The sequence below is a fragment of the Jaculus jaculus genome, chromosome 5 (genome assembly GCF_020740685.1).
Source record: "Jaculus jaculus isolate mJacJac1 chromosome 5, mJacJac1.mat.Y.cur, whole genome shotgun sequence".
Lineage (NCBI taxonomy): Eukaryota > Metazoa > Chordata > Mammalia > Rodentia > Dipodidae > Jaculus > Jaculus jaculus.
Genome location: NC_059106.1, coordinates 37,745,535 through 37,760,453, shown reverse-complemented (window position 1 = coordinate 37,760,453; position 14,919 = coordinate 37,745,535). Strand labels below are relative to the sequence as shown.

Here is a 14,919-nt window from a genome sequence, read left to right as displayed (position 1 = left end):
TATTTATTTATGTATTATGTATTTATTTATTTTGGGGGGGGGAGGCAGACAGAAAGAGAATAAGTGGCCTCCAGCCACTGCAAACAAATTCCAGACCCATGCGCCACCTTGTACATCTGGCTTATGTGGGTTCTGGTGATTCAAACCAGGGTCCTTTGGATTTGTAGGCAAATACCTTAACCACTAAGCCATCTCTCCAGCCCCAGCCCAGTTTTAAAAAAATTATTTATTTATCTATTTTTGGTTTTTCGAGGTAGGGTCTCACTATAACCCAGGCTGACCTGGAATTCACTATGTAGTCTCAGGGTGGCCTTGAACTCACAGAAATCCTCCTACCTCTGCCTCCCAAGTGCTGGGATTAAAGGTGTGTGCCACCATGCCTGGCTTTTTTTTTTTTTTTTTTTAATTTTCAAGGCAGCGTTTTGCTCTAGCCGAGGCTGAACTGGAATTAACTATGTAGTTGCAGGATGGCCTTGAACTCACAATAATTCTCCTACCTCGGTCTCCCAAGTACTGGGATTAATGGTATGTGACACCACTTCTGGGTGTTCTGGGTGGTTTAAGATCACAAAGCAGCAGAATCTTCTGTTTCCTTACCGACTTGTTGTTTGGAAGCAAGAGTGTAAGCCAACCAGAAATGGGTTGCTGGACGCCTGCTCAAACACATGCTTCTCTGTCTGTACCCAGTCAATATCCTGAAATAGAAACCAGACAGTGTTAATGAAGCTTCTGAGCATTGCTTATAGGCACCCTGGGCAAGGTTGAGGCAAGACAGGAAAGCCTTCTCTGCCAGACTGGAGCCTGGATTACACAGCAACCTGTCTCAAAAAGTAACAAAACAAAATCCATCACCATTGCTATCACGAACTATCCCAACATCCTCGTTTTGACACCATGTTCCCTTGTGGTCACTACCAGTATCCATCCATCCCCACCTCTACCACATCACTGCCATCACCTCGTCCCCACCCCAAATCATCCTGCCATCCTTTGGGCTCACCATGCACTGTCCTATGTGCTCCCACAGTGCTTCTTGGAAAGTGGTATCATTTCCATTTAGCACACAAGAAAACCAAGGTCTAAGCAGATTCCCTGAGGTCCTCAACTACTGAGTACCAAGCCTAGGGACAAGCCTTAATCATGCCGAGAGCTCAGCTTCTACCACAGGGCTGCCTCCTCCCACCTTGTGCTATAACTCAGTGATTCCACAGCTTGACTCCACCCCAGTCATAGGGAGCAGAGGTAGATGAAGCTCCCAAATCCCCAGGGAGAACTCCCTCATCTTAGCATGTGGGAAAGTGAGGATTCAAATAACGTGGCCTATCTACAAGGGTTTATTTTGGGGGGGGGAGCAGGCAGGGAGGAAACTCTTGGTGTGCCCCCACTTGGTGAGTGGAGAATGCTGCAACTGCTGCAGCTTGTCTTCTGCTGCCCGCATCCCAGGGGCTCCACCACATAGAATGGCTTCAACCCTCTTTCCATGTGGAAGCCCCCAGCCCCACAGGCTTCAGACTTGCTGGCCCAATGGCTGCCTGACCTGATCTCCATGGTAAGGCAGCTCACAGTAGTGACATGAGGCCATGTTACTCAGCCGCTTAGATTGAAACCCAGAGGGTGAGCTGTCCTCTATCCCTTGCAGCCTGGACTACCCTTCACCAGCAGCACCTGCCCACCCAGATTTGTGACTGCATTACTACGTCATGTGATTTATAGGAAGAGCCACTGTGTTGGGGATATCTGGCATCATACAGGCCTGATGCCGCAAAATTGGTGGAGGAGTCATGACAGCAACTCACCATGGAACACGACATAAGGAAAATCAATGTGATTAGAAATCACTTGAAACCATCCAAGCATTGGCAAACCAGAGCCAGATAAATGAGTGTGATGTCTGTGGTGATGAGATTGGTGAGCAACTGCATGGAGGAATAGGGCAAGACTGGTGGGTCCTGATGGAACCAAGGAATAGGTAGTGAGGGTAGGAAGCAGGAAGCAGACCCAAAGATAACAGGAGGCAGTGGGTATTGGTCAATGGAGAACTCAAGGCAGGTTCTTATGCCTTATTCAGAGCCACATCCCAGACAAAGCAACTAAGGGGAGGATGGCTAGGACAGACTCAGGAAGCAGCAGCTACAGTGAGCCATAAGGCAAGGAGGACCCAGGGAGGGAACCACAGGCTGCCCTACTCAGAGAGTGTTAGGAGGGTTGACACCTGGGCTGGGATTGAACCCAGGTTCTCGTGTATGGCCCCTGTGGGTGAATTGAATTGCTGAGAGAACACACTCCTTCTTAGGCCTTTTCTTTGGGTCTGTTAGTAATTCAGAAATGACCCTGAATGCTAAAAAGGGATTTGGAACCCTCATGTGCTGCTGGCCAGTGGTGCAACCCAGAGCCTGTTTTCTCACCTGCAAGTTATGGGCACCACCATGCACAGCTAAGGGACCACTTTGGCAGGCTGTGACTGTACAAAAGCACATTGCTGGAGAATGAGTAAAGGTCAAACCCAGCCTCAGCTCCAAGCCAAGGTGGGGAAAGGGGACCTCTGTATGACTTGATAAGCCTCAGGCCTACAGGTGCCATCATCATCAGGGAAATGAAAGTCAAAGCCAGAGGATCACCACATATAACTACCCATAGGGGTACTAAAAGGGGAAAAAAAAACAAACCAGAAAATAAGTGCTAGCCGATCATGGTGGTGCATGTCTTTAATCCAAGAACTTGGGAGGGAAAGGTAGAAGGACTGCCATGAGTTCGAGGCCACCCTGAGAATGCATAGTGAATTCCAGGTCAACCTGAGCTAGAGCGAGAACCTACCTTGGAAAACAAAACAAAAAAAACAAAACAAAAAAAGAAGTTCTAGCAAGGACATGGAGACATTGGAACTCTATGAGTGTTGGTGGAAATGTAAAATGATGCTACCACCATAGGGAAAAAAGTCTAGAAAGGCTAGAGAGATGGCTCAGCAGTTACAGCTCTGCACTTTTTTAAGCATCTGGGTTTGAATCCCCAGTACCCATGTAAAGCCAGATGCACAAAGTGGTGAATGCATCTGGAGTTCATTTGCAGTAGCCAGAAGCCTTGGCACCCCCGTCCTTTCTCTTCTCTCCCTCTCTGTCTCGATCTTTGCAAATAAATAATTAAAATATTAAAATAACCAAGTCTAGAAGTTTTTCCATAAATTACATCCAGAACTAGAACAGTATCCAACAATTCCATTCCTATGTATACCCTAGCACCGATGACAAATGGTCTCAAACAAATACTTATACACAGATGTTCATTGTACTGCTGTTTACTTTGGTTCAAAAAGTTCCACTGTTCCACAGAAAGTGGAAATGACACAAATTTCTAGTAGATAAGACATGGCATGATAGAATATTATTCATCCGTGAAAGGGAATGGAGATAGAACACATGCTACAGCATGGATGAACCTTGAAAACATCAAGCTGAGAGAAGCCAGTCATGAAAGATCATCAGTCATATGACTCCATTTATATGAAATGTCCAAAACAGGAAAATCCATGGAAAGCATAATGGGGTGCTGGGACTGGAGGTGCAGGGGGAATGACAATTATTGCTGAGTGGTGAGAACTGCTTTTAGGAACAGACATGGGGTAGCTGATGATCATGCTAAAACACACAAGGTTACATGTTTTAAAATAGTTTCAAATATCAAATTTTATGTGCATTTTACTAAATGGAAGAAAAAAAGTAATGAAGTTAGAATTAAGATTCCAGAAACAAGGTTAGGGGTACAACTCAAGGATAGAGAACTTGCCATAGGGCTCTAGGTTCAACTCTGGAAACTGAAAAATTCAAACAAACTTGCTCTTCCCACCCTGGAGGAATGGAAGGCTTGCTGCTGAGAGCAGAACTGGAGAGAGTGAAGCCAGCTGAATCTATCAGGGCTCACTTACAGAAAGGCTGGGGCAGTACCCCAAGGGTACCTCCACATCAAACATGCAGATCAACTCAGTGTAAAGGATTTCAAGTCACTTCAAGGATGACATCATCAAACTTGTGAATTTGACACATACAAACTTTGGAAGTGAAAGCCTAGGACTCAGTGTATTGCTTGTGCCACTAACGCCCAATGTTTAATTAAAAAAATTTAGCCAGATGTGGTGGTGCACGCCTTTAATCTCAGCACCCAGAAGGCAGAGGTAGGAGGATTGCCATGAATTTGAGGCCACCCTGAGGCTACACAGTGAATTCTAGGTCAGCCTGGGCTAGAGTGAGATACTACCTCAAAAAAAAAAAAAAACCCTCAAATTTGATTTGGTTATAAGTGTTAATGTGTGAGTATGGGCCCACATGAACTACAGTGTACATATGGAGATAAAAGAACAACTTTTAGGTTGGTTCTTGCCTTCCACCTTATTTGAGGCATAGTCTCTCAATGCTCACTGTTCCACTTGTGAGTAGTGAATATTCTCCTAGCTCTGCCTCTCTTCTCATCACAGGCACAATGTCCATCACAGTTCTGAATTTTGCACAGGGTCTGGGAAGCTGAACTCGGGTACTCAATTGTGCAACACATGCTTTATCCACAGCCTTTGATGACTTCTTCCTACATAACACTGTCTTACTTGTTAGAAATCTCACAATCCCACATGGGATCGTGGACCTACCTCGTCGTCATGGACGAGCTCCTTCTTCACCACCTTCATGGCATAGATCTGGTCATTCTTCTTCAACCGCACCAGGAGGACCTTGGCATAGCTCCCACGCCCAATGACTCTGATAAGGTCGAAGTCCTGCAGCCCAAGACCCTGAGAGATTTTGATCCCATCGACCCCATCAATGACAGGCTTAAGGTCCTAGGAAAGGGTCCAGACAGCAGAGAAGCAACAACATATGTCAGAGTCAAAGAACTGTGTATCCATCCTATGGAGGGTGATGTAGGCCTGCTCTTCAGCTCATATTCTAGCACCTCCAAACTTCCATCTACTCGGGGCAGAAAAACTGAAGCTGTGGGAAGGAGGAGCTAGAAACAGAGTGGTTCTTGAGAGGGACATGTGGGCCAGCCCACCAGGTCAGGATACAGACATGGACCTAGGTCATTTGGGTAGACCCTAGGGTCACCTAGGCAGGGCCTCCCTGAGAGGCATTGTAAAACTAGACCAGGGAGGGCTGGAGAGGTGGCTTAGTGGTTAAGCGCTTGCCTGTGAAGCCTAAGGACCCCGGTTCAAGGCTTGTTTCCCCAAGACCCGCGTTAGCCAGATGCACAAGGGGGCACACGTGTCTGGAGTTCGTTTGCAGTGGCTGGAGGCCCTGGCATACCCATTCTCTCTCTGTCTCTGCCTCTTTCTCTCTGTTGCTCTCAAATAAATAAATGAAAATAAACAACAACAACAACAACAACAAAAAAAAACTAGACCAGGGCAAACCTGCTGAGATTTGTTTTGCAGTCCTGGAAAGCTACCACATCAAGGTCATTAGAGACCATGAGGAAAGGGCACAGCAATCCTGCTGGGAAGCGGGGAGTCTGTCCTACAGGATAATTCTTGCCAGGAATTATCTGTGCAGGAAGGAGCTAAGCAAGGAGCTATCTGGCAGGGAGCATGGGCTGGCTGTCCAAGGGTTCCATCTTGCTATAGACATGTGAGCCAGTTAGAAAGCACTGATCCTGAGTTTGCTGTGTGCCCATCATTGTGGAGAAAAGCCTGAACTTGTTTTGGAAGGGTGATGAAAGAGACTGGGAGTGCAGCACCAACAGACATCACCAAACCTGGGTGCAGGCATGAGGCTTGATGGAGTCAGATGGAGCCTGTTGGTCATAATCTGGGGAAAGGGCAGCTCAGGGATTGCTAGGCCAGGGAGGCCAAAGGAGGCAATAAAAGGAAAAGCTTATGGGCAAATAAAATGTGGCAAAAATTGCAACTCAAAAGCTAACCCTAGGGGCAGCTGGGACTATATAGCTCAGTGGTACAGCACTTGCCTAGCATGTATAAGGCCATAGACTAATTTTCCAGCAATATACACACAGCCAGTCCTGGCATGCACTGAGGTGTGGGACTTGGGCCCCAAGTGGCCTGTGCAACAGTGGCTTCTGGGGTATTTCCAAAGGATATCTATACGAAGACAAGATTAAGAATGGTAACCCAGATGCCTACAAACCCATGGTCTCATGTGAGTCCAGTGACAGCTTCCTTAACATATATAGGTCATACCAAAATTCACATAAATTCCCCGGAAATGAGTTAAGGAACTCTTAAAGAGAATACTGGTGATATCAACAAACTATTCTATATACTTACCTCAGAATCATCTTTGATGTCATGTTTCCGAGATGAAGAAATATAAGCAACTAGTGGAAAGAAGAAAACAAGGATATTACATGTATTAGGACCACAAGGATCTAGTGGGCTCACACCCCTGTGCAGGGATGCAGTGGCCTGAACCTGGGCTACAGTTGCACAGGGCAAGTCTAGGAAGTAGCTTGATTGGATTCTAGTTTAGAGAATCCCATATGCTGGGCACACGACTCAGTGGTAGAGAATGTGCCTACCTAGTATGTAAGGCATGGGTTGAATTTCTCCTGTTGTCAAAAAAAAAAAAAAAAAAGCAAGAGTCCAAAAAAGGGTGTTTACTGGACTCCAACTGATCAGCTGAGTGAACATGGGGCTGAACCTGCTCCTTGACCTATAACGAGCAATAAGGTCACAGCCTGAGAAACAAGTCACAAGCTGAAAATATTACCAGCTGAAAATGCAATGTCTATAAATTAATTCAGAGCTGGGCATGGTGGCACATGCCTGTAAATATTAGCACTCAGGGTAACTATGAGTTCAGGGCTAGCTAGGGCTACAAAGCTACATAAGTGAGACAAAGAAAGAAAGAGAGAAAGAAAAGAAAGGAAGGAGGGAGAAAAAAAAAAGATAAAGACAAGAAATGAAGCTGGGTGTGGTGGCACACACCTTTACTCCCAGCACTTGGGAGGCAGAGGTAGGAGGATCACAGTGAGTTTGAGGACACCCTGAGACTTCTTGGTGAATTCCAGGTCAGCCTGGACTAGAGTGAAACCCAACCTCGAAAAGCCAAAAAAAAAAAAAAGAAAGAACAAAGGCGGGAAATAAGAGAAAACATATACCACTAAGTGTCATAATGAAGTGCTTAGAATTAGAATATTTCCATTATCCTTCCTCAGCTGGGCAAAAATCGCTAACACAAAGTGGACTTAAGAGGAAGTGCTGAAAATCAACATGGTTGTATGGAAGTACTTTTGTATCACCATAAAACTGAATATCATAATTAGAACCATAATAAATCTGGAACCACCTGGATTCCATTTTGTTTTAGTAGTATGTGGATGGAGGAGGATGCATGAGCTCATGGATGGATGGATGGATGGATTATGGACAGAAGGATGAATGGGTAGGTAGATAATGAATGGACAGATGATGGGTGGATGGCAGAATAGATGAATGGTTGACAAATGATTGATGGATGGATGATGGTAGGTGGGTAATGGACAGATAAATTATGGACATATGGATTATGGATGAGTGAGTAGGTGGATAATGGATGGATGATGGACAGATAGATGATGAACAGAACAATGACAGATGGGTAGCTGGGTAGATGGGAGGGTGGATGATGGATGGGTGGGTAGGGAGAGTAGCTTATGTGAGGTGCTATACTAAGTGTTTCATGTTCTGAGATCTTGCTTAATCTTTCAAAACCCTAGAAAATAACAGGCTCACTTTTATCAAACAGGTGCTATAGTGCTCACATACCATGCTAGAGCCCCCAGAAGTGTAGTGGCTTGGAGCTGAGCCATCAGTTCAACTGGTATTTGAAATCTCTAAATGTTTCCTACCATTGAAAAAGTCCTTCTTAGCCAGGCATGGTGGTGCACACCTTTAATCCCAGCACTGGGGAGGCAGAGGTAGGAGGATTGCCATGAGTTTGAGGCCACCCTGAGACTACATAGTGAATTCCAGGTCATCCTGGGCTACAGTGAGACCCTACCTCAAAAAAACAAACACAAAAAGTCCTTCTTTCCCTGTGATCTCCCCTCTCCCCAACCAAAACAAGGACTATGCAACATCTTTTTTTTTCTATGCAACGTTTTGCATGCATCATCCCTCACATGTCTTCCCACAAGGACAGCTCTGTGTAGTGTCCAGCATGTGGGAGGTACCTGACCTAGTGGTCATGTGCCAAGTGCTATGCAAAAAACTTGAAGTTGCATGAAGGTACTCATCCCTGGTTCCCAGTGATGAAGATATTACTGCCTGGCAGCTTCCGAGAAAGGCCTGCTGCCCCATCCATCTCTGAGAGGCCCTGCACAGCAATGCCCCTAGCCCTATCTTGCTTGCCCACCTTGGAGAAAAGGAAGGATAGAGAAAGGAGAGAGGGCCAAGAAGGGAGGAAAGCAGAAGGCATTGCAGTGAAAGAAAGGGGTACCCACTTCCATCAGTCTCCTCAGAAGGAAGGTCCACACTATCATTCTTGTCATCTACTGGCGGCTCTTGGGAAGGCATGACAGAATCCTGCAAGAAACAGTCCCATGAAAATGATGGGACAGATGTTGACAACACAGGTTCTGGACTTCATGATTATGTACTGCAATAAGCATATGGGAATATAAACATTAAATGCTCAAAAACACACTCAAAAGATAAGACTGCAAATTACTCATAAGTTCACAGGAAGTGGTGACCATTTAATACTTGGACTGTGGCCTTCCCAGAGGTTGCATGACAAAGGGCACTTTACAACATGTTTGGCAATGCCTCCATACTGCACTGCATTGTCCTGCTGGCAGCTAGGTCTCTCTCTGAGCACCATTCTAAGGGTTATGGGGGTTCTCTGGAGCAGAAGTGATAGTGGAGAAGGCTCTTAGCAATGGCCACTTAGGGTCCAAGTACTGGTCTCACTCATCTGACTGACCACGTCTCTGGGCTCATCTAACTGTCCTAGGGTCACAGGGCATATGCATCTTTACAGTTTTTGGCAGATGTGGCAGAAAGGATCACCCAGCATCAGCTTGCATGGGCACCCCTGGTTCTACACTCTGACAATATCTGGTTGAGACTTGGATTTGAACCCTGTTCTTATTTGTAAGAGGTGGGGTGTTTATTTCTGCCTTAATGTGACAAGAAACAGATGAACCAATCCTCTCTACGGCCTGAGGCCCTGGATACAGCAGACAGGGGCAGCAGGCCTGTGAGGATTTCATGTCTAGGCCAGGGGCCTGCTCCCAATGCTATGAGATACAAAAGGCTGGCAGAAGCACAAGTGGTAGAAGACTCAGTAAACAATGTGCCAGGAGACTTGGACCTTTCCAGTCTCACTGTTTAGGAATGGGATAGGACAATGCTGTCCCACAGGCTACTCATGAGGTACTTCATTGAGGCTTCTGGTAAGGGGGAAAATTAGCCCATTTTTACCTCTAAAGCCCTCAAGAGCTGCTGGAGTATAAGGAGTCCCTATTGTTTTGCAGAGGGTAGTGGAGGCCTCCTAGGAGGACTGGGGCCCAGAGGGGTTTGGGATTAGGGGCCTTGCCCCAGACATTGCCTGTATCATCACTATAGCATACAGGGATCCTCCTCTGGAGGTAGGGGCAATATCAGAACTCTTTAGACAGACAAGGACCAAAGGTCACCAAAGTCAGCTTGGCCAGTGGCCTGGAGGCTGGTTGTCCTCCCCAGGCCTGACTCACCATATGCCTCCTGCAGGTCAGCGGGACGAGGACGTGGCAGCGTTTATGGACCAGCAGCTTGCAGTTGATGCACCTGTAGCCCTGCCTCGCGAGACCCCATATCCTTTCGCTGCACTGGCCACAGTACGCTCTCTGCAGATGGGAATGGCAACTGTCAGGCCCAACCAGCCCTCCCAGAAGCCCACACCACACTCAGGGGCCTGGGTAAGAATTTGGGCAAACTGCAACATTGCCAATTCTCTCAGAAGCTAGCAGCTGTGGGGAGAATAGCCAGCACTGAATTTCTGGATGCCTGACCTGCCCCAGCTTAGTGACTCTTAGGCTTATCTCAATGCTGGGAGAGTCCTCTTCAGCATGAAGATTAAAGGTGATGAGAGCCTGCATCAAGCAAAGCCACCATGCTTCAGGGGCTGGGATGTGGTGCCTGCTGGGCTGGTTCTGTTTGGGTTGATCAGCCTAGGCTTTATAGGTGCATGATGGATTCTCCTCACTGACTCTTCTTAGAACTGGCCATCTTCTTTTGAAAAGGTGATTGCTGCCATTCTGACCTGTGAAAACTAAACTGCTGGAGGGCAATTATCTGAGTTAGTCACTGCTGTTTCCAGCATTTTCTAACATTTTAAATAACCCTTTGTTTCTCATGTTTCTAATCAATCTAAATTAATTACAATCAGCTCCACTGGTGATGCTCTTATGATTTCTTGAAAAAAGAAAACATAGGGCTGGAGAGATGGCTTAGCTGTTAAGGCGTTTGCCTGCAAAGCCAAAGGATCTAAGATTCAACTCCCTAGGACCCATGAAAGCCAGATGTACAATGGGGCACATGCATCTGGAGTTCGTTTAGTGGCTGGAGGCCCTGAGCACCCATTCTCTATTTGCCTCTTTCTCTCCCCTTATCTTTCTCAAATAAATAAATAACAATAAAAATATTAAACAAAAAGAAAACATATAGCTGGGTATGGTAGTGCACTCAGGAGGAAAATGTAGGAGGGTCATTGTGAGTTCAAGGCCAGCCTGAGACTACATAGTAAATTCCAGGTCAGCCTGAGCTAAAGTGAGACCCTACCTCAAAAAAAAAAAAAAAAAAAAAATCCCCTCCAAAAGAAAACATGTAATATATGCCACCAATTTTAACTTTGGTACCAGAAAAGGAAAAAGGTATCCTAAGACCTCACATATTGCTCAAATCAACTGTCTCATAGGAAACTCCCTAAAGTGTTCTAGAACTACCTATTTGGCTAGCATTGAAGTTTTGGTTTAGGGCCAACTCCTGAATTCCAGGAAGGAGCAGCTCCAGCTACACAGACCTAGACCCAGCCCTGGTCCCTTTTCTTCTGGGCCATAGTTTCAAGAATACTAGTTACCACATAAACGAGTAAAAAGTCACTTTTAAAAATTTTTTATCTTTTGGCTTTTCAAAGTAGGCTCTTACTCTAGCTCAGGCTGGCCTGGAATTCACTATGTAGTCTCAGGGTAGCCTCAAACTCATGGCAATCCAACTACCTCTGCCTCCTGAGTGCTGGAATTAAAGGTGTGCACTACCATGCCTGACCAAAAGTCACTTTTTTTTTAAAGGTAGAATTTCACCCTATCCCAGGCTAACCTGAAACTCTCTGTAGCCTAGGCTGGCCTTGAACTCATGGCTACTCACCTACCTCAACCACCTGAGTGCTGGTATTAAAGGTGTGAGCCTCCACACTTGGCTAAAGGGTCGCATTAAAAAAAAATTTATTAAGCCAGGCATGGTGATGCATGCCTTTAATTCCAACACGTGGGAGGCAGAGGTAGGAGGATCACCATGAATTCTAGTCTACCCTGGGACTACATAGTTTAAAAAAGTATATATACATTATACATATATATACATATAACTAAATAGTGAAAAGTTATATATATAATATATAATTATAATATATAATACATTATATTATATATAATATATAATAATTATATAATATATAAACTTTTTTTACTATGTAGTTTTTTTAAAATTTTACTTAATTTATTTGCAGGCAGAGTAAGACAGAGAGAAGAGAGACAAAATGAATATGAATGGGCATGCTAGGGCTTCTAGCCACTTTAAGAAAACTCCAGATGCATGTGCCACATTGTACATCTGAGTTTACAAGGGTACTGGGGAATTGAGCCAGGGTTGTTAGGCTATGTAGGCAAGCACCTTAACCACGGAGATATCTCTCCAGACCAAGTCATATTTAAAAAAAAAATTATTCAGCTGGGTATGGTGGCTCAAAAGTCACATTAAAATTTATTTATTTATTTATTTGAGTGACAGAAAGAGGCAGAGAGAGAGAGAGAGAGAGAGAGAGAGAGCGTGAGAGAGAATGGGTGCACCAAGTCTTCTAGCCACTGCAAACAAACTCCAGATGCATGCGCCACCTGGTGCATCTGGCTTACATGGGTCCTGGGTATTTGACCTGAGGTCCTTTGGCTTTGCAGGCAAGTGCCTTAACCGCTAAACCATCTCAACAACCCCTAAAAGTCACATTTGTAATCTAACTTTTTTTGTTGTTGTTTTCTGTTTTTCGAGGTAGGGTCTCACTCTAGCCCAGGCTGACCTGGAATTCATTATGGAGTCTCAGGGTGGCCTCGAACTCACAGTGATCTCATGTGTAAGGGAAAGTTCATGGCTATCAGGTTCATGGCTATTTATTTAAGAAAGAAAGAGATGGGTGGGGGGAAAGGGAGGGAGGGAGAGAGAGAATGAGCACAGCAGGGCCTCCTACTACCGTAACAAACTCCAGATGCATATGCTTCCCTGTACACCTGGCTTACATGGATACTGGGGAATTGAATCCAGGTGGTTAGGCTTTGCAGGCCTTAACAGCTGAGCCTTCTCTCCAGTCCCTATCAGATATCTTTATAAAAGAAATCCTTACTTTTTTTCTTTTCTTTTTTTGCCTTTTTGTTTTGTTTTGTTGAGACAGGGTCTTGCTAGATAGTCCAGGCTGGCCAAATTTGTGATTCCCTGGGCTCAGCTTCCCAAGTGCCGTGATTATAGGCCTACACAACCATGTCTGGACAATGATTTATTTTCTTAGGGAGTTACCATTACCAGGGTCTAGGCCAGGATAACTTTTGAGCAAGAACAGTATGTATATATGTAAGTAGAGAACAGATTAATGGGGGTGAAAAGGCCCAAGTTAGGTCAGGGGAAGAGATTGAGTAAAGAAGGCTAATCAAGATCTAAGAGGATATAAATAAATCATATGGAAACCTACGTTTTTGGACAATGGAACACTCAGGAGCCATAGATTGTTACTAGAAAATTTTCAGTGCCAGGGATGGGATACCTTTCAGTGAGTTGTTAACCAGGGAAGTCCCTGATGCCCCCAAAACATTACAGACCATTGCCAATGCCCTTGGTTTTCCACTAGGAATAGATGGTAAGACCCTATTGCTGAAGACTCCACATACTTGGGCTGTAAGGTCACTGAGAAATCCTGCTGGAAGTGAGATGAAAACCTCCTCCATGCAGACCTGCTGACAGAAAGCTGGAAAAAGCTACACAGCATGCAGTTCAATGGGAGTGAGAGGGATGTATTCCCTCCCATGGAGTGGGCCTCCCATCCAATTAGAGGGCAGTTGGTTTCCACCATGACAGACATGCCACTATTGCACCTGTTGGCTCATTTGGCAGGGCTGGCCAAATATAAGGCTTGCAGTGTCCACTGTTGAGTATCTTCACTGGTGATTTCTCTTTGTCCCACTGAACTGCATGCAGAATGGCTTCTTCTAGCTTTCTGTCAGCTGGTCTACATAGAAGAGGTTATCAGCTCAGTTCCAGCAGGATTTCTCAGTGGCCTTGCAACCCAGGTATGTGGAATCTTCAGCAATAGGGTCTTACCTTCTACTCCTGGTGGGAAACCAAGGGCCTTGGCAATGGCCTATAATGTTTTGGGGGCACCAGGGATCTCCCTGGCCAACAACTCACAGGAAGGTATCCCATCCCTCGAATGCCTAGTTTTCTGTTTCGTAGTTTCTGATTTTGAGTGCAGATGTCCTATTCATTTATTTGTGGGAATCCTTTGAGGCTGTCTTGAGAGGAACTACATTTGCTTCTGCCAGCCACTGGGGTACTACTGGGTTGGGCCCACTTAGGGGGTACCAATTCTGACTGTTAGTAAGTGTGAGGCCCTGCATGAGGTTTCAAATTCTCAGACAGTGTTCCTCCCTCCTCTTTGTTGCTGTACCTGGGAAGTAGTCTTGTGTCTCAACTGTCCACTAAGCCAATGGCTGGACCTCTTATAGCAGTGGTGAGGTGAGGCTGGGGCTCATGTGAGGCACCAAAATGCTTCCTCTCAGGGCCTCAATTACCTCAGCAAACAGCAACTCCAAGCTCCTAGTTGAGGGGTGGGTAAAACACAGCTGTAGTCAAAATCAGCCCACTACCTGTTTTTGTACATGAAGTTTTACTGCAACAGACACACCTGCTGGCACACAGTCTGTGACTGCTTTTGAGCCACAATGGCAGCACTGAATAGCTACAATAATAGAGACATAGACCTAAGAAACTGAAAGAATGTGCTCTGATCCTTTACAGAAAATGCTTGCTAACCATTTTAACTGTTTGGACCAAAGAGCTTAGGAGAATCCTTAGGACCCCACCCAGTGGCATCTTCTGAGCCTGTCTCCCTGCCCATTCATAGAGTTGCCTTTCTTGGTGATCCCAGTGAGCATGGTCCATTGCTTCCTATCCACTTATAATAAAAGGAAAAGTCCAGCCAGGCATGGTGGCACACACTTTTAATCCCAGCACTCGAGAGGCAGAGGTAGGAGGATCACCATGAGTTTAAGGCCACCCTGAGACTACATAGTAAATTCCAGGTCAGCTGGGCTAGAGTGAGATCCTACCTGGAAAAACAAAAACAAAAACAAAAACAAAAAGACAAAATCCTCAGACCATCCACTCAGCCTGCTCCACGACACACAAGCCTGGTGGATAGCAGCAGACAGCTATTACAAGGAAGGGGACTGCCAAGTGCTACGGCTCAGGTCCCAAGTGTAAGTGGCTTTTTCATAGCAAAGGAACCATGTTTCTCCAAGTACTATATCCACTCTTTGCAAGAACACCATGTAATTGACCTCTGGTGGTGGATTCTTCCCTTTGGATTGACCCAGGGTGGAATACCTTAGCCTAAAGCAGCTGCTGCATATTTACAAAGCAGACTCCCTACAGCTCACACAGTGACACTGGGCAATATGATTACTTTCAATGTCCTAGAAACT

At 45.5% G+C, this 14,919-nt stretch overlaps 1 protein-coding gene across 5 annotated transcripts in view; it reads right to left on the bottom strand.

The window, feature by feature from the left end:
* The window catches only part of Prkcz (protein kinase C zeta), a 145,783-nt gene that overhangs the window by 26,113 nt on the left and 104,751 nt on the right, over positions 1-14,919 (bottom strand). For all 5 annotated transcript variants that reach the window (XM_004657725.2, XM_045149682.1, XM_004657726.2 and 2 more), the window contains 5 exons: positions 9,673-9,804; positions 8,419-8,500; positions 6,263-6,312; positions 4,634-4,822; positions 598-695 (listed from right to left, as the gene is read on the bottom strand). In XM_004657725.2, coding sequence (XP_004657782.1) covers positions 598-695; positions 4,634-4,822; positions 6,263-6,312; positions 8,419-8,500; positions 9,673-9,804 — 551 coding nt within the window. The remainder of the gene's footprint in view (positions 1-597; positions 696-4,633; positions 4,823-6,262; positions 6,313-8,418; positions 8,501-9,672; positions 9,805-14,919) is intronic.